Source organism: Vidua chalybeata, chromosome 5 (genome assembly GCF_026979565.1).
Source record: "Vidua chalybeata isolate OUT-0048 chromosome 5, bVidCha1 merged haplotype, whole genome shotgun sequence".
Taxonomy (NCBI): Eukaryota; Metazoa; Chordata; class Aves; order Passeriformes; family Viduidae; genus Vidua; species Vidua chalybeata.
In genome coordinates, this window is record NC_071534.1 from 4,394,827 (window position 1) to 4,415,228 (window position 20,402).

The 20,402-nt window shown below is 36.9% G+C and overlaps 1 protein-coding gene across 2 annotated transcripts in view; it reads right to left on the reverse strand.

The window, feature by feature from the left end:
* Positions 1-20,402, reverse strand: part of ERC1 (ELKS/RAB6-interacting/CAST family member 1) — a 270,416-nt gene that overhangs the window by 112,894 nt on the left and 137,120 nt on the right. For both annotated transcript variants that reach the window (XM_053944154.1, XM_053944153.1), the window contains one exon: positions 12,736-12,871. In XM_053944154.1, coding sequence (XP_053800129.1) covers positions 12,736-12,871 — 136 coding nt within the window. The remainder of the gene's footprint in view (positions 1-12,735; positions 12,872-20,402) is intronic.

The window sequence follows — 20,402 nt, forward strand, 5'->3', positions numbered from 1 at the left end:
TTGGTAAAATTAAAGACCTCATGTACTGGAGGTTATCTGTGATGGAGAAATCTCTGGCTCTTAGGCAGAAGCTGAGTATATCCAAGTATTAGGTTTATATGAAGTCTGTTTCTCACAGAGCGAAATGAAGAGGGGTTTTTTGTAAGCACAGCAACAGCAGATGGAATTATCAGGAGTTGCTGAATGAAAGGAGCAGTCTGAGAGCTACAAGGCACAAACTGCCAAGCAGGAGCTCCTTGATCAACATTTCCTCATCTTTGGAGATCAGACCTGAGATACACGACGATTATGTCATTAGAACAACATATGTCAGCATCTGGAAGGTTGTATCTGCCAAATAAGACACATGGATTGGAATTCAAGCCTGACAAGTTACATAAATACAGAAAATAACTACAAGAGACAAAAGGAGAAAGACTGCAGTAGAAGAATTTCATTCCAGTAGGAGTTGAGAGGGAAGTGCAACCAAAGCTGGCCACAGCACTGCATATGCTGTATTGAAAACATGAGGAATGGCAGAAGGTGATGAGTACATTTTTCTGAGAATACCACAGTGGAAAAAGAGGATATGTGTACATCCAGAGTCTGTGTGCACTTGTGGATCATCAGTTGCAGGAAGAACAAAAATATATTTACAGTGAAAAGAAGAAATGGATAAATATTATTTCTAGACATGATGAGTTTAATATAAACAGCCCATTAAAATTAGCATGGTGAAAAAAACTGTACAGAAGCCAACACTTTATGAGAAATGGCCAGGGAAATTGTCCTTTTAAGTAGAAAGGTAGAAAATGGAGTGATGTTTCAACTACACTGTCCCTGGAGTATAGTTTCAACTACACTGTCACTTGAAAATACTCAAGAGTGATGCAGGACTATGAATGATGCTGCCAACAAAAATATGAGCTTTTCTGTACGTGGGAAGGATGCACACAAAAATATATTTACATGGGAAAAAGTCCACTCAAACCCATGAAAGTTGGAAAAGAAATGTATCAACTCCAGTGCTAGAGTGCAATAGAAAATAACCAGATACAAATTACTACAAATTGATCTAATTTAAATGAAAGGGAAGTGAAATGGGAGGAGAAAAAAAAAACCCAGTGAAAACTTAATGAAAAGAAATGCTTAATCTTTCATATTGTCTTTTTCTTAGATACACATGAAAGCCTTAAGAAAACTCAGGCATTTTGCTATTATTGCCTGACAATTGCTAAATTGTATACAAAAACGTGTGAATAACTCCAGCCATTCACACACTTTTCCTTCCAAGACAGAGTCTCACCACCCAGGTGTGCTACTTTCCAAAAGCATTTCCAGAACATGCAGCACTTTTGCCCAACATCAGGAGCAAAGTTAAAATACAGAGCCTGTGATAATGGTAAGAAAGGATCCTAATCAATACCAGTTGAAGGAGGACAGAAAGGAGAAGAAAAAGGACAGTTCTAGACACTATTACAGGCTCAGAAAGGGAAAGGCAGCAGTGGTTATTCCTGTGGGAAACAGGCAATGTCCTTTGCTGATAGTTGCCATCCCTTTGACACTTCTTTCCTGTTGCTGTAAGCTTGGTGCTCCCAGCACAGCAATCAGTTATAAATCTGGGCCTCCTACAGACACTTTTCATTAGCAACAGCCCAGACAGAGCCAAGCACCTTGCCAACACTAACAACCAGGTTTACCATTTAGCAGCTGCACGGGGTGCCAGCAGTTTTAACATTTTGCTCTGGCTGTTGCAAATTACCACATTTGTAGTTTTTAAAACCTAGAGGGACAACGTTTCTATCAAACCACAGCAGGTCACTGCACGGACTATTGAAATGGGACCCAAAGCTGACAATACAGCTGACAAAATGATCTGAAGTGAGCAAAAGCAATAGATATTTCTAATTGTTATGGGGCTTTGTGGGTTTTTTTGTTTATTTGGTTTGTCTTTCTTTTGTGGGGATGTGTCGTGTTTTTTGGAGAGGCTAATTGGAGAAATGCTACTGTAACAAGATTTGTTCTTCTCTCTTCTATCAATACAATGACTCAAGGCTTCTAAACTGATATGAGATTAGAGAAAAAGCCAGCAGCAGTTCTAACTAACTGCACCATTAACACAAAGCTCATACCCACGTTATTCCCTTGTTACAGCCTTATTTGCCTGAACTTTCTTTGCAAATGTCAGTCCTGTCATCATCATTGTACTAATATATCACAGGTCACAAGACCTACCTTTCTTTGCTCATTTTTAATCCTTCAGCAGACAAAACCATCAGAGCACCACACATGGACAGCCATAAAAGAACACTTCTCTTGTTTTCCCTCCTTTTCATAGATGAATATAGGACAAAATTGCTACTGATAAAAACACTACTGAAGAAATGCCTACTGAGCACTTGATCCCATTGAATGTCCTCCACTCCCTCAATTTTGAAGGGAATTCCTGCAATCATCTCTGGTTTTTGATTTTAGCCTCTGATGCTTCTTCCTGGATGTGCATCATAGTAGAGCAGCTTTTGTATTTGTGCTATGAACTGCTTCCTTTAAAGCAGCCATCTATCAAGATCCTACTACTAACCACAAAACATCTTAAGCTAAAAAAAAAACAACAAAAATCCCTTTCACTCCATGAAGATATTCCCCTTTCTCCCCATCTTCAAACTAGAGATCAGTAAAACAATTTCCCATCAGAACTAAATAATCATTGTTTTTCCATGCCATCCAGGTGCATCCCCAATGCACCCACAATCCCCTTGACAGTCAGATGCACCAAGTGAAGGCAATTTCAAGGAGATGATCTGCCTTGGTACAACATGGATTCAGCTATGAACCCGAAATAGACGTATTAATTTAGGGAAATGCTTGGCTTAAAATATTAACAGCTGTTCTCAATATCTTTACTAGTAAATGCCTGATCTGCTGTTCCACTGTATCCAGAGAATAAGGATACATTTGAAGATTATGAGAATACAGTACTGAAAATGTAAAAAATTGACAATTAAATAGTAATCAGAAAACAGTGAGCTTAAAAATACTGAAATAAGGTGTTTCAAAATAAAAGCTTCTCATTTGTGTATTTGCAGCGTTACACTGACAGTAGCTTTAAACAGGCAACTTAGTATATAATATTCATAAAAATCACGATTAGAATTAACTGGCTTAAAACCCAGAAGAATGAGAAAATGGAAACATTTCACATTCTGAGAGATTCTCACTTCTTTGTATGAAAATTCCAATTGTTTCTATAAAAGCCTGAACTAGTTCAAAGGAATGGGAAAAACAGTTATTGTTTCCCTTTAGCCCCAAATATTTCAAAATGATCCTCTTATTATTCTCAGTCTACAAAGTGGGTAAAAGTACTCCCTGGCTTTTGTCTTCACTCCTTTTCCACATTCAAGAATTCAATTTAATTTAATATCTGTTTGAACAGAAGCCTGTCCTTATGTTTACTATTTTCTTCCTTGCCTTTACCTCTGCTGTGTTTGCCACATCTTTTTCTGTGGTGGGTGGTTGGCATCACTGCACATTATTCAGAGGGGGAATGCACTGCTCATGCACACAGTGGCACAGCAGCATTCTCTGGTTTGCTCTTTGATACTTCTCAAATGGCTTTTTAATAGTCCTCCTAACCAATAAAATTTTCATAAAACTATTTATTCTAATGCTGAGATTGCTCTCCTATGGTAATAGAGCTAATCAGAACCCTTCATTCTGCACATATATTTAAGATTGCTTCTCCTGACATATATATACTTATGCTGAATTTCACCTGCTCTTTTATCCATGGGTTCCAGTTATGAGCTATATAGGTTATCTTTCTTTTCTTGTGGAGCTATATAGGTTATCTTTCATTTAAATATCTTGAATAAATCAGTAAATATAATTTGGAATTGCACAAAAATTTAGTCTCATTTACAGAAAATATTACATCTGCCATTTTTTAGCTCTGCTCTAGAACAACATGGATACCTGTTGTTGGGACATCATGTTCCTTCAGCTTTTATTTCCTTGCCCTGCTTTGGAAAATCACCTGACCCCAAAACTATCAAATTTTAGGAAGAATTCAAACGCAAGCAACAAAAGCAATGTAATGTTCTAAGTGAATTTGTTGATGAATTTTAACTGACTACAGACATCTTCTAGAATGTTAGTATCATCCTCCTTCAATCCTCAGTCACAGACTAAGTGATACCAATGTAGTTAAGTTTTTCCCATGCCTGCATTGAGATCTGAGTGTACATCAAACCAAACTAAGGAGATGCAAGGACTGGTGCTGCCTTTTAGTGTGTTACAACCTTCTGTCAGTTCTGAACACAATTTGCAGCCTAAGTCTCAATTCCAGTTAATATTTGCACATCACAATAAGAGCAGTTGTTCTGATACCTCCTAAGAATGTGTAAATTTTAGACAAAGAGAAACATTTAGGACAGAATACATTGATTTCTATATAGAAAAAAGGTAGTTTAAGGGTGATACCAATTTGGGCAGTTTAGTAAGCAAGATTTAAGAATAATACTCATTTAGCATAAAATTAATTAGGTTTAGTACTATTTAAAATGAATTAGAGGAAATATTTTTAAGGAAATACTTGAGTATTTGTTCCCACAGTATAGAACCAAAAAAAAAAAAAAAATCCACATGTATTATTTTTTAAAAATAAGTTCTGAATTCTTTCTGAGGTCCCCATCATCACCCCATCTCCCTTTCTTTTTCTATTGTGCAAAGAAGAATAAAACAGAATAGCAATTTTATTAAACAATGAGAATATGAAATGAGCCATGGCAATTGGGCATTTTTATTCTTGGGGAGAGATTAGTTAGAAACCACTTTCAACACAGCAAGAAAAAAAAAAAACAACTTATGAGAGAGACAGAAAAAAATTAAGAAGAAGGAAAAAATGCAAATTTATTACCATTTCTCAGGCTCATGAAATAAGACACCAAAATGAAAAGAGAGCTGTTCTTCCCCTTCAATGTGCTCCTATTGTTTTGCTTAAATCTGGCCCTCAATGTTTTCTGCTCTCAGGAGAGACCTCCTCATAGGAACCACACTATGTTGTCAACAGATACATTAATCTCTCTGACAGCTTTTAGGAAAGCAGTTTGAACTCAGATACTAATCTTGGGGAGAAAAGCCTATGCAAAAAACATCCAGTGGTTAAGGCTGCTGGCACACATTCAGCTGTGCAGTCCTCACTGTACTCAGTTTCTGGCATATCATGAAGGGTACCAACCCTTCCCTCTGCCAAACAGGAAAGAGCACAAATAGCAGGTTTCATCTTCCACTGACACATCATGTTTCGGCAGAAAAGACTGGGTGAAAGTGTGTCTGGGGAATAATATTCCTGATGGATCACCAAAAAATGTTAGGATGGAGGGAGTCTTCTTTCCTCTATTAAAAACTCTCAGGCCATATAATGGCTTTCTCTCGCTACAAATCTCAATTTGCAGTTAAGGGAAATACTGGGATAACTGGGAGACTGCCTAATGCTAGCTGTAAATAGTGACTTCCACAAAATTTTTCCAGCTGTCTGTTCAAAACTGTAGAGCTGTCCAATTTTTACTTTACATAAGAAGACAAAGTCAAATAGTTCATCTTTTTTAAAGATGTGAAAGCAATGAGTTCATCTAACATGAACATAATAAATGTATGGTAAACTAAACAAAACCATTAAGTGAAAACTGATAGAGCAGATGGCTAAATGTCTATCCAGGGAAATGCTTCTCCATTACAATTGCCAGGGCCCTTCAAAATTCCTTTCTGTAAATGTTATGGTAACAAGTATTCTGAATGGAGCACTCACTCTTGGTCAGACACAAGAGAAGATAATTTCTTAACAATGGATTTAATGCCACAAACATCAATTATGTGGAATGACAGACCCTATCTCTATAAGAACTGCCCTATCAAATGAAGAGCAAGGTCATGTATTTATTCTGATACTGTATTTTAGACAGAGAAAAAAGCTGCACCTTCTTTCTATGATTCATTTTTGAGACAAATCATTCTCCATGTTCAAAAGTGTAGATTTTTTGTTGGTGCTTCAGCATGCAATATTTCACACACGAGCAAAAATCAAGTTCGTTAGATCTTGCAAATCATCATCAGAAAAATGGCTTCAACAAAACTGGAGACATAACTGTCCCCACTGTCTGCTTGTGGATCACAGCTCTTATTTTAAGAATGTTAATCCACCAAAGCTCAACAAATCCAAGAAAACTAAGAAATAAGAGAGGTAAATATAAACTTTTTTAATAGTCACCCCTACTACCATATACTTTGTATGCAGTTGTTTGGAGAAATAGGTTATCAGATTTCTATAAGGAGAAGTTGGAAACTGGTACTGGAAACAGACCCAGGTAAATATTCCTAAGTTTTAACGTGTATGAAAGCTTGTCTTGATGAGCTTCCTCTAAGTAAATGGAGAATTACTGTCCTGGAGAGTCCACCAGGCACACATGTGAAAGCATAAGAGATAAAAAGGACCTCATCTGAGCAGATGCTGTGGGGTTTCTTGTTTGTCAAGATACTTTTCTTACCTTGTTGAGCTTATTTCTGGCAATCTGTTAATAAATCTTCATGCCCTTCTTTGAAATCCACATTGTACTTTATCATTTCAATACAGAAAAGAGGAGAAACCTTTTTTTATATAAGACAGAAGCTCATTTTTATGTGTTCGACTGTCTTGCTGGGATGGAAATCTAACAGTGCAACTTTCACATGAAAATATAATGTCACAATAGTGCCATTAGTCACAATAGCTATTTCATATTATGCACTGATTTCTAGCACTGTGCAGTATTCCTCCACTGTCCAATGAACTTTTCAGTCCTGTTTCTGTGTGGCTGAATAATAAATTAAGGCACTAACTCTGTGAGAATGTAAGCCTTTCTTCAGTTAAAGAGCATTACAAATGAAGAATAAGAGTCTTGTCTATATTTATTGTATTATTTTACACACATATAATGAAGTGAGGCTGTCTATTCATCATTCATGCATTATCTATGCTGCAAAAGTAGATGCATCCAGAAGGGCTTATTTATGATTTTTAATTCCCAAAAAGGGATACAATTAAATTAATTCTTCTTCACCTCCCCTCAAGAAACCTCCCCTCACTCTAAGTGATGAAATGTGTAGCTGAAAGGTCATCATTTTTGGAACTTCTCCCAGGCATCCAGGAAAGATAAGAAAAAGATCTCTTGACAGAGGGCTATGACATGATCAGAACAAGAGCTAGCTTTTCTCAAAGCATCTGCCAGGGTTAAATACGTGTCTGTTTCTACACTAACTGCAACACGCTGTGCTGAAAATAACAACCCACCAAATACATACAGAATGAAAACTTTGTGAACACTGTATTTTCTGTAACGTATTGTAAAAGCTGATGGAAATGAAAATTCCTACTGGAATATTACATCACTAATGAGTCATGATGCATATTGATGTCTCTACTGCATATGTATATCCTGTTTTGTAATGAAAAGCCAGCTGTCACAGAATCTCTGAGAGAAAGAGCTGGAGGGTAAGTTGATCCCAAAACTACCTATTGGCTACCACTGCCCAAATAAAATAGGCCGAAAAATTTGCATACAATTATTTCAGTTACATTTTTATGAGGTATAACTGATCTTTACAGCCTGTATTTGTTCATACTTGCTGCATTTTCACTAACAAAAGTCCCACATAACACTGAGAAGCAGACAGTAAAACACTGATTCACATTACCTCAGAACCACATTTCCCTAAATTATTGACAACATGTAACAATATTAAGTTTCATCCTGTTTGGTAACTGACAAGAAAAACTCATCCTTTCAAAAAATACTAAAAAAAATTCTTTAAAAATGAATTGCAAAGTGAATTGGTATCCTTTCAGCAACTGGTGCCATGAGCTCTGTCCTGGAGGACAGGATGAGGATGACCTAGACCTGAATGTAGCCTTAAGTGAAATTACAGGCGCTTGCGTAAGCGCTGATGGCACCTGGTCAGGCCCAAGGCTGGGCAGCACAGAGAATTACCCAGGGACAGCGAGGCCAAAACCTCTCCATGATGTAATTAATGCCTAAAAAGGACTGGGAGAGGAAGAGAGAGGAAAAGAACGTTTCAATCTGAGTAATTCCCAAAGGTGCATCTGAGCTCAGTAAGCAGATACGAGTTTGATATGTCGGACTGTTCCCTGGAACAAACCCTGCAGATACAAGATGGCTTTAAAGAACAGATTTCTGCCAGGCTGAAATGGAGCAGTTGACTGTTTTCTGGGCTGTAACATGTTGAGCTGTATACTCCACTCATCTGGCAGGCAAGGCTGGAATCTGATATGGCAGTGGTATACATGGAAGAGAAATTAGCCAGGAACTCCACACTTGAAAGTCACTTATCCCAGGAAAACACCTAACATATTTTACTAGCATAACCAATTTGCTTCAAATCTGATGGAAGTTTTCAAAAAGTTCTTGAACTTTAAGCTTGGAAAGGTCTACTTTAACCATTTATTCAGAAATTTTGTACTCACTGTCCAAAAGCAAATTCAGAGATTAATTAGGAAAGCATAATCTTGCTTTATTAATAGCCAAAAGAGAACACAGCATAATTTTCATTATGGCATAGTATTACTGCCAAGAGATGAGATGAAATAACTTCATCCACCCCACCTTCAAGATGCAATCATAGCATATCAAGAGGAAGTTCTTCAGTAATTTAAGCTCAGATGCACTGGGCTCCACTTGGGTTTTCAGGTTTTTGCGTGTTGGCACTGACTGTGTGCACATGCAGTGGTGCCTCAGAACAAACAGTTAACCACAAGAGAATACTTCAGCTGGAAGCTACTCCAGCAACCACCCAGCCCAACCTCCTGGCCAGATCAGGGCTGGCAAAAGTTAAAGCATGTTGTTAGGGCATTGTCCAAATGCCTCTCATACACTTGGCAGCCTTGGGCCACTGTCCTGATACTTAATGAATTTAGAAGGTTCATTTGATGAGAAGGTATTTGCTTATCTATCCATTTAATTGAGCTTTGCCTGGATCACAGTAGAAACATTACTGAACATAAAGTTGCATATTTGTTTATATTAAAAGTAGAGCTCTTTCCACTGGAAGGATAGGTTTCTCCAATATGATAAAAGAAATACACTATCACAAGAAACAAACAGCATATACTTACAATTCATGGATTAGGAATATACATTAAATTATCTAGACTTGGGTGTGGAAAAAGAAAAAAAGAACTAATAAGTTTATTTGCTTTCTGCAGTTGCTCATTAAAGCACTCAAACACATCTTACACATCATGTGGACATAGAGCTTGTCGGCAGCAATTAGAGACTGATGGACACCTGCTGCAACACAGATTCAATAGTACACAAACCTACAGCACAGATATTGTGAAAGTTCTGGAAAAACTGCAGAAGATGCTAGAGTGATGAAACAAGAAAATATGCATACTTCCTTTCAGAAGCCAGCATGAAGTATCCATTCAAATATAATGAAATTACAGTAAATGTTATCTTTCTATGACTAAACAGCATACCAATTATTTTTTACAATAGCCAAGCTTTAGTCACTTCAAGCAAAAATGTTCTACTCCAGCCCAACAGTTTGTTTGTTTCTTTATCCTGCTTATAGACCAGATCCTCTTCAGCCTCTCAGATCCCTGGAGAGTTGTGGTTTAAGGGAACCCAGGAGGAAAAGACAAATTTGGAAAGCCATTTATCCATCTCACTAGAATTGAGACATTATGGTTTTCATTCTTCCCCCACTCCCAAAAATACCAAATTTCCATCATCAGAGCTCTGTGAATAAACGAACATTTTGTTACTGGACTCAGGAAGAAAGAAACCACAGGCCTGTTAGGGACAGAGAGGAGAGCAGGGCACTGTGTGCTTGGGAGCGTGTTTATTTGACTGGATTGCAGACGGTCAACCGAAGAACATGCAGATCATATATTTTTAAGCATTTCATAATGTCTTATTATTAATTCCAGCCAAAACCACCAAGACCAAAATTATCTGGAATTGGTGCTTGTGTGTCCTGACCCCAAAGCCAACAATGGTTGCATAAAAAAAAAAAAGTTAAATATCTACAGTCCTCTCAGGTTTAATTTTTTTTTAATCAATTACAAGGCAGTGCCCTTTAAGAGTCTAGAGAGAAGACAGGTCTCCACAACTAACAAACTGAAATGTGGTCCAGGGTAAATTTTACTTCCAGGAAACCAAAATGTTGCAGTCCTTGAGAGAGGGAGGCTATAAGCAGAGGGCTCTTCTAAAGGAAGGAGCTTTTATTGAACCTGTCACTTGTCATTAAACACTCCATATTTTACCTTAACCTGATATTTTCATTAGAGCATACAGACCTTTTTCATCTGTGAATAAAAGCATTCCCTTCAGCCTTGTGCTGAATATGGGGAAAGGCTCTCTAAAATTGAGCCCACCCAAACAGGACAATTATGTTCACAAAAGCAGGAAAAGCACTAGGGAAAATCAAGTAACATTAATACCATGATAACTTGCACACTTCAATGTTGACTATCACATCACACTTCAATCTTAAATTATTTAATGCATTTAATAATGTCTATTTTTAATGTCAGAAAAACTTGCATATAATTATATAGAGAGCACAGACACCAGTGCAGAATAAAACACAACATAAGCAAACTGCAAAAAAGTATTTTTTGCTTTATCTGTACTGCTCTACAGAGATCTCTAGCTGGAAAACCTGAATGGGAAAAGGTAAAGATATCCATGCTATTCATATTTTTAGATCTATGATCTCTCAACTGCTTAAAACACTTTATATGTAAAGAACTGGATAAGAAATTGCAAGGGAAGCTATACATTCTTAAAGAACTCTGATATAAACCAGCACCATTTTTTCCACCATTTTTTTCGAGCAAAAGCTGTTACCACCAAAGCTGTACCATCTCCTTGATGTCCCAGAAATTGGTGTTATATAGCTTTAGCAGAACTTAAAGTTCTCCGTACCTGAAATATCACTCTCTGTTCATTGCTATGTAGTAGAAACATTTTACATAATACACTGTTTCTTTAAAAAAAAAAACAAAACCAAAAAACTGGTTTCAGTATGCAAATAGAAGCTGAGAGAAAACAGGTATCAGGCTTTTTTTAGTGTATTACATATGTGAAGAAGACAGAAAAATTAAAAGGGAAAGAATAACTGGGGGAGGGAGAGAACCAGAAAAGGAAGCCATCCCTTGTAAAATCTGGAAGTGCTACATAAAAACAAAGATTATGGTCTGATGGAATGGTGTCATTCAAGAAATACACCACCCACGTAATTGCAAGGCAAATGTGAAGCACCAGCTGTCTTTTCAGACTTGAAATATAGATTTACTCTAATGCAGATTAGAAATATAAGCAAATATTGTAGTAGTTTTAGGAATTTTTAAAGACATTTCACTAATACCAGGAGGACTGTGTTATTTAAACATAGCTGCCACATAACGAGAGCCTTGTGAATTGCCATAGCATTACAGCCACAAAACCCATTAGCAGATGTAGAAATCCCACATTCCCGCCTTTTATAAAGGTCTGCAGTTAGGAAATCATTTTCATACACTTGGAACTTAACTATTTCATTGCCCAGGACCTACAGGACTGGAGTTGATGGAGAAAACCACAAAATGGTGCATCTGAGAGCATTCCATGGATACATGTTTCTGTGGTTCTTTCAAAGTTTTAGCTGAAAACATCCCCCCAGCATCCCACAGAACCAAGTAAAGGAGTATCTGTTTGAAATAAGGAAAGGATTTATCTTTACTAGAGAACTCTTAGGATGTATTCTGTGTCTTCACTGTAGATGTATTAAGATATGTGGCTGGTAAAAAGAAACGGGATTTAAGCTAAGATAACAAAGGAAGACAAAGAAAGGCTTGCTCTTTAAAGATTTACAAAATGAAGGATTACAGGGTAGGGTGCAGTTTCCATATTTATTTTCACTCACCAAAAAAGAAAGTTATTTTTGTAAATTAAAGAAAACACAGTCAAAATGTTTATTATCTCCACACTTAGCATCATGGTACCTTTGCTGTACTCCACGCCAGTAGTTTAATATTTTTATGACAGCAATTGAAAACTTACTGTTTGATGAAGCTCCTGCAGCTAATCTCAACACACAGCACACTGAGAAATATTTGACTTCCTTTTATACCAGTGACTTTCTTGTGCCTGGGCAGATCTGAGGTAAGTAGATAACTCTGTGGGGCAGCAGCATGATCATTTCAGAAATAAAGCCAACTGACCAAAATGCACATCAAGAATTCATGAGGTAAACAAAGATGACTACACATAGAAAACATGGTCCTCCAGTTACCCCACAATAACTCCAGCTTTCTCTAAGAATACTTACTTGGTTATCTTTCATTTACTGAAGAAAAGACATCAGTATAAGGTAAAACCAGCTGGGAAAATATACAAAACAGCTAAAGAAAAAGGCTGTTAGAAGAGCAGAGAAGAAAGAAATGTCACACCCAATCTCAATATGGAATTGATATAATTATTTCAACGATGCACTTCATAACCAAGTTGACAGTTAAAAGTACAAAACTGAGTAAGGTATGAAGGCAATTGAGAGAGGCTGCTTTCTTTGAAATGCTGTAGGATAGATGTGTCCTTTTAAACAATCAGGAACAAAGTTTTGAGGTAACAGCTGTGAAAACAGATCAGGAGGTAGAGCGGGGAGCCAGGCAGTTCAGCCTGGCTCATTATCCCAACTGCATTAATCCAATTCCCACGTTACCTGAAGCTGTTGGGAGCTGTCGTTAAGGTTATCCTCTCGTCTCCTGGCCTCCTCCAGCATCTGTGCACTCTTCTTTTTCTCCACTTGTTCTTTGTGCTTCAGATTTGCTACTTTCTTATTTTGATCTTTAACTTGCCTGCAAAAGAGAGGAGCACTCAGAGCGTGGTCCAGAGCTGCTTCCATCAGCCCCGTTGAGCAGCTGGGCCAGGGAACAGTGGCACCTTCAAGGGCCACCACTTCCTTTGTACAGGGTCACTAGCACCCATCTCATCCTCAAGCATTACCCTCCACTGTTAATTCAGCCAAAAGAAGGCTTCATTTTGCTCATTGCTATTAACCTAACCTAGAAAATTTCTGAAACAAAAGCATTATTTATTATTTGGTATAAACTATTAATCAAAAGATGCACCTGTCCTCTTCTGACTTTGGGGAAGAAAACTCTTCTCTGTTCACACACACACACATACGTATAAAACCACAGGAATCTCATAACCCATTTTGCTTTGGGTACCACTGTATCTAATGTGAGGAAAACAGGAGAAGCAAAAGGAAAACTACTGAAGCATGACTTGAATATAGAGGATTATGTACAGGAATTAGGCAATGTGTTCCCAGAAGTAAAACAATTTCTTCTCAACCTTAAGATCTACCTGTTTTCTTGATATTTTGAGGGATTTCCTATGCTTTCTTTTTACACAAACAAGACACAACAAGTAAGAGCAAACTATTTGAGAAAGCGGGCATCATTTCCTTTTCACTTTCATCTATGGACTATTTTTGAAGATCCTGGCAGCTACCATTGCCTGCAGACAGAGTTTGGCCTTTTCAGGGCATTAAGACACATGGAGTATTGAATCTAATTACAGACCCTTTAATCTCAGCCTCCTGACCACAGAGAACTTAAGTCTAAACTTTTAGTCCAATCAAAACAAAACAGCCTAGCTTTGCTTCCTCAGCCCTTTTCTCCATAATTATATCTGGAGTTTGGATTTTGGAATAAAAGACAGATTCTTTGGTTGCAAGATTTCCCCAAAACATCATGCAAGTAGTAGAGACGGCTCTTTAATTTACTGTTTAGAAAACAGAATTATATACCAGCTTCAGATCTGGTATGTTATCCACACAGACAAGGAAGAATGTTGCTTCTGTATTTCAGAAATACTTTTAGAACAGATCACAAACAACCCTTCTTTAATATTTTCTTCAGAACTCATAACAAAAGTACGATCAAGAACATATCTCTTTGTGATATATTTATGTTCAAATTATTTGGCATATGCCCAGTCAGTGCTCTGAGTTCCTCCAAACACATATAGGTTCAACTCTAAGCTCTGCTTTTTTCCAATGTAAGCCAACTGAGGCTGGGAAAATCGTGAAGACAACAAATTTTCCTTGGTGCTAAAACACTCTCTTAGGGTGAAAAAGTGCTGATGGCCTCTGGAGACCAATAAAAAAATGAAAGTTCTTTTCTGATGATGTTAAAAATTATTGGCATACTTAACTACCCTTTCCAAGAGTTACAGCTGATTTGAGTCAGGATGCTTTTTAAACACAACCAGTGTAATTGTTGAGTTATTCTAACCCAGTGCTGCACACTGGCAATGGGCACATTGCCCAGTTTGAAAGCAGACTTGCTCAGTGATTAAACAACTTATTGGAAATATTATGCTGGCACCAACTCAGCTTGTACAATATTCAGTTCTATCTGTCCAATAAAATAAACACAGAAAGTACAGCTAAGTTGATGCAGAAAATGAAAATATGTCAGCCCAAAACATTCAATTCCATATGAGAATTTTTACTCAACTTTTAAACTAAAATTAGAGGAATTAAGTATTTTTTTATAAATTTCCAAAGCTAGATTCACATATGAGAAACTGATCTTTATTACTATAACCAACTACTTAGATAAGAGACAACAATATTAATAAAGCCCTAACCCTCTTCAAAATATGTCTGAAATAGATAATCTCCTACATGGTCCAAAATGCTTTCAAACAAAATATGTATTTCAAAGAGATGGGTAATTATAAGGATATGTACTACTGACATCTCCCTTCTCATGTGGGAACCAAAATTAATGACATTCTAGTATATCAGGTAGATGTTTTGAGACAAAGACAAGCTTCACTAAAGTCTTGAAATTACCTAGTGCTTGTAATACTGAGATCAATCTTCATAAAATCTTCTACTAGACCATGTTGCTCAAAGCTCCATTTAACCTGGCTTTGAATCATGTACAAGATACAACTATCCCTCTGTATCTCTGATGTCAAAAAGGAACACAAGTTGGGCTATAAACTTTTCAAAATATACAGGTATCTGTGGCAGTAACTAGAATTTCCCCAACCGTTTAATTGTATAAATCTGAGAAGGTTACATGAAACCCCAAATCTATAAACCCCAAAAGGCTTGGAGTCATTTGATAGATAAACACACATTTCATCTGAATGCCCGTGGTCCCAAATCAAAATTCTCACTTTTACAATACCTCATGGAGATAACCATTCAAAAGGTTCAGCATATACAAGTCCACAGCCCTTTGACGTTTGCACCATGAAAGTTCTGTGAAGCTCTGAAGACTTCATAATGTGGTTCTGTAAAGAATGCTCTTCCTTCTCTGCCAGATAACTTTCAGTCTTCAAAGCCAGTCAGAGAACCATCTTTTTATATATGCAAACAATCTTTTAAAATATTTAAATACATACTCATATTTTTTAATATCAAGAGACCTCAAAAGCTTGCTTATTAGGTATCACCCCATTCACTGCTCACTAAGACAGTTTTGTTGCTATTTTAAACGCTGCAGTATCACTAATGATTGTTACAGAACAATTTCATCTTCACCCCGCCACTGAACAACGCGCAGAATTGGACCACATGCTGAACTGGAACAATAAAATAAAATACAGAAAGTACGTGAATTAAGTGAGCATGCTGCAACTGGGACATTTTATGAGGAGACAGTCAAGAGGAAATTTTTTCATAATATATATGCACAAGGAAGCTTATTAGGAAAAAAGAAACAGAAACAAACAAACAAAGCTCTGCAACTCCCTCAGTTTGAGAGCTTCATTTTGTAAGCTTAATGTTCTTTTAACTCTTTTGAATGAATTGCACATATACAGAGCACATATCCTATCAAAGGGACAGCAAAGTTGAAAAAAAAATCCTTAATCTCTAAGAGTATTTTTATTAAAACTGAAAAAACTTGCATGACATTAAAGATAGTAAAAAGAGAATGACTTATGTACAATGATGGCAAGACCTTAGAGGCTTATGAATGTTTTCTAGAAAGCACTACTGTCTGCATGTACAGCAACAGCAAACAGCAATTTGCAATGTGCATGTGGGCTTCTCATCATAAAATAAATGAACTTCTGAAAGATACTGTGGATGAAATATGACCATAAATACACATTCCTGCAGAAACATCTTTGCAATACACAACTACAAAAGAGAGAAACAATTCTGGTGATTCTAATTAAAGCTAGAGAGCCAGGTCGCGTTCACTGACAGAAAGCTTTGAAGAAGATACCAACTGGAACCAACAGAAAAAAGAAAACTAACAAAAGCAAGAGTACCTCACCTCAGAAGAGGTTTATTCTCAGAGTCACCTCAAATCAAATAATAAAAGCGTTATAGTCATATATAAAAGAACAAAAATCTAATGAGAATGTTGATGTTGAATTATAGTGAAGAATCCCACTCATTTTGGAAATAACAATTTCTTTTGCACTTTTAATAGTAATTTTAAGATAACTATCTTTTTTTGAGAGTCCAGCTCCTAAAACATTTGCCCTCAAAAGTGAAAACTCTTTTCCATTATTTTGAATTTTTCTCCATTTCACAGTATGTCACGCCAAGTACTGGTACAGACTAATGTATTAGATTAAAAAAAAGTAGAATAAAATTCAGGCTTCTGATTTAAAAATATAAACCCCAAAGTCTTTCAACTAAAGACAGGCCAAGATTTTCAGAATAAAACATTTCACATCCTTTGATTTTGGGTGCCCAATTTAGTCTACGTGCCTGATGAAAAAAATCCCCTAAGATTTCCTAATCTGGACACTGAATCCAACTGTTCATATCTATGGCTTTACTCTTTCTTTAATGAAACAAAGCTGCACCACTTTAAAAAAGCCACACCTTTCCACTTCTCTATGAAATTCTTGAATTTCCAGTGATGAAATATAGCCCAACACCATGTGGAATAAGCTAAAACAATCACAATAAGCAATAAAAAATTTCAAATGAGAAGATTTCATGTTTTAAAATTATTTCAAAACAGGAGGACAAATCTAAACCATAAAAGACCAGTGGAGCATCAGGCATTCCTGAAAAGTGGCAAGTCACTCTGTTACTCATCAGTCATTGGGAAGACCTTTCCTCACTAAGAAGACCAAGTGCTACATAGGCCCTTTTATTTATTAAAGCTTTTATGAAATTAATTTTTCTGTACTAATCAGTATTTTTTTTCATTTTGGCACTGATCTAATTATATTTTACTGTAATGCACATCAGCATACATGCAGCTGCTAATTCTCTCCTCATATGGATTTTCATGCTACGCATTAATAATGTAAGCTGTTATCTGCATCTGGTTATCTTTCCTGACATAATTTCAGACGTTATTCTCGTAAAATAGAAGTTGATAAAATGTTAACTGAAAATAGGAATAAGTTAATTTGAATTTTAGTATTATATTTTAACATAGTTTTCCTTCACATTTACGTGGCTAACACACAACAGTGTTTTCAGAACAATCCAGGTTAAGCAAACATTTAGAATGCTTTTGAACCACCATGAAAGCTTCCCTGTAATATAAAGTGTACACACACATGCTGTATTTCACACAATACAGGAACAAACATGCAGCTCACACACCAGGAACAAACATGCAGCTCTTGTGCACTGCTATAGAAACAGCTTGTTTTACTCATCTGACTTAGGCACTCAGAAATATTTCTAGCTGTCTGTCAGCCATGTCAGAAGGATTGCTGAGCTTGAGCCTTCATTGCTGTAGCATTACCACCACCCACAGGACACTCCACTGCTGCTGCAGCTACCAATCCTGATGGACAGATGAACTTCAGATGCTTTAAAGAACACTTTGCTCCTCAAAACTACTTAAATTGATAAAATAGTCAACATGACCAAAAAAGCCTACACTGAAAACTGGATGCAAGGACCTAATATGTCATTTAGTTTTGAATTGCCAAAGTACCTTGTGCTATGAAATATTAGGTTCTACAACACATAGTGTAGAATTATAGAATATTTCAAGTTGGCAGGAACCCATAAGGATCATCGAGTCCAACTCCCTGCTTGTTGCATGACTGCCTAAACCTAAACCATTTCACTGAGAGCATTGTCAAACACTGCTTGAACTCTGTCAGGCTTGGAGCTGTGACCACTTCAGTGCCCCAGTGCTCTCATGGTGAGGAGTCTGCTCCTAATGTCCAGCCTGAAGTTCCTCTGATGCCACTTCATTCCTTTTCCTCGTGTGCCATCACAGGTTCCAGAGATGGATCAGCACCTACCCCTCTCCACTGCCCTTCTTGAGGTGTTGCCTAAGATCTCCAAGCACTTTGTAGTCCTAAGAGACACAGGGAAGTGTCCAAATTACAATATTTACCCCAAAATATCTTTTGTCACTTCTTTGTTTTTCAGGTCTGCCCCCACAAAATATTTTTGCTGGCCATGTCCTTAACCATAACTTCTGAATTTAAAAGATCATGAATACAATGATATAGCTGAGTTGTTTGGGTTTTCTTGCTTTGTTTTGTGGGGTTTTTTTGTAGTTTTGGTACACAAAGAAAAATATTTACATTCTGAGGCATACAGCAGAGGGAAACCAAGGAAAAACTCTTTCCAAAAATACTACTTTATTTTGAAAAAAAAAACGGTTCTGAAATGTTTTGATTTGGCTTTTAGTTACTCAAAACTCACTTCACCTTAGTTAGGGTTAGTCACCAAATCATGAATAATAATGGCAGTGTTTGGAAAGCCTAATTGCTTAACCTCATGGAAAAGCAAGTGATAAAGGGAAGATAAATAAGCAATGAAGGAAAGAGACCCACATCACACAGCCCCATCACCACAACTGGGTGTGTGATTGACAGTTGCCAAGGGTTGAACAAAGTTCCTCACCTTATGCATTCAAAAAATTAGGATCAGGGGAATTACACACTGCTGAAGATCTAAGTGAAATTTTGTATGGCTGGGTTGGGTTAAGTGTTATCTGGGCCTTTTCCTGGGCTTTGGCTGTACATAGCAGTTCCAGCTTCTCAACTAGTTTGTCATTGCTCTTCAATGTTACAACAAATCAAAAATGGTGCATTAAATTACTACCTAAAAGAAACAATCATTTCACTATGCTTTAGAAACTTGGTTTAATATTACCACTTCTACTGCTCATTGCATCCCAACTGTTCTTGTTCAAACGCACAGCACTCAGCTACCTCTCCCAAAACCTCTCATCATTTTGTTACACTGGTCCTTGCTGTTTCACACCACTTTTATGACAAGGTAAGGAATGCCAATGAAAATATTAGCAGATCCTGAAAATGTAACTGGGCTGCTGCATGTGAGTCAAATTGTCCCATGGTGGCTTTAAGAGATGAGGGGTGGACTTCATTTCCTGAGGCTAGGAAACTTTGATTTCTTAAAAAAAAAGTGTGTGTTCAGGTCAGCACTGGAGGAGGTAAGGGATGAAGGCTGTGGGAAACTCACTTGCCCCAGATTTTAGGAACAGGAGCCCAACAGTGTCTGAATCAAAAGGTGTTAAAGTCAAGACTTCAAGCAGATCTTGACTTTACACTGACCTCTTTCTTCAGTAGTAAGAATTATTTGCATGATATAATGCACATTTCCTGATGCAGTCAGCTCATCAGCCAGCACATCTCTCCCTGTAGCTGAAACAAAACAAAGATTTTCTTCCAGAAACAGCTGATGGGAAGATACGAGATAGGGGAGCACAAACCATATGAATCTAGATACTCAATATAATAAAATGTTATCCCAACTCTCCTATAATTTAGAAACACCTTGGAAAACAAATCTATCACCTGATTCATTAGCAAAAGATGAGGCTTACCAAGTAATAAGGTGGCATAAATTATTATTAATGCTACATGGAATGTTTCATGAGGGAATTAAAAAAACAAAACCAGAATTAACCAGGGTGCTCTCCAGTCACGAGACAGAAGCCCAGCTACATACAATGGCAAAGTCAATGCTGCTGTCTGAGTATTCTCAAAAAAAAAAAAAAAAAAAAAAAAAAAAAAAAAAAAAAAAAAAATTAAAAAAAGAAAAACTGCTCCAACCAAATGGCTAAAATTGATGGATTATCCACAGAGATCAAACAAAGCGTCTTTGTTTTAGTGCAACAAGTCCATATCAAATCAAGCAAACCAAAGGTTTGCTTTTCGACAGAGCCAAATACAGTAAGACACAAAATATTTCTGGTAAACATCTATACTACCTCACATTTTCATTAATCTCTCGTTACAGTTTTGTAGATAAAATACTTTGCACCTATTTGTCCAGCTAATGTGCAGCTAAAAAATAAAGACTAATAAACTTAATGTGCAGCTTCCCAGCTACTTAAATTCTCAGCACCTATTTCCTAGGAAGCAAGTTCTGTGCTAAAAATAATGAATACA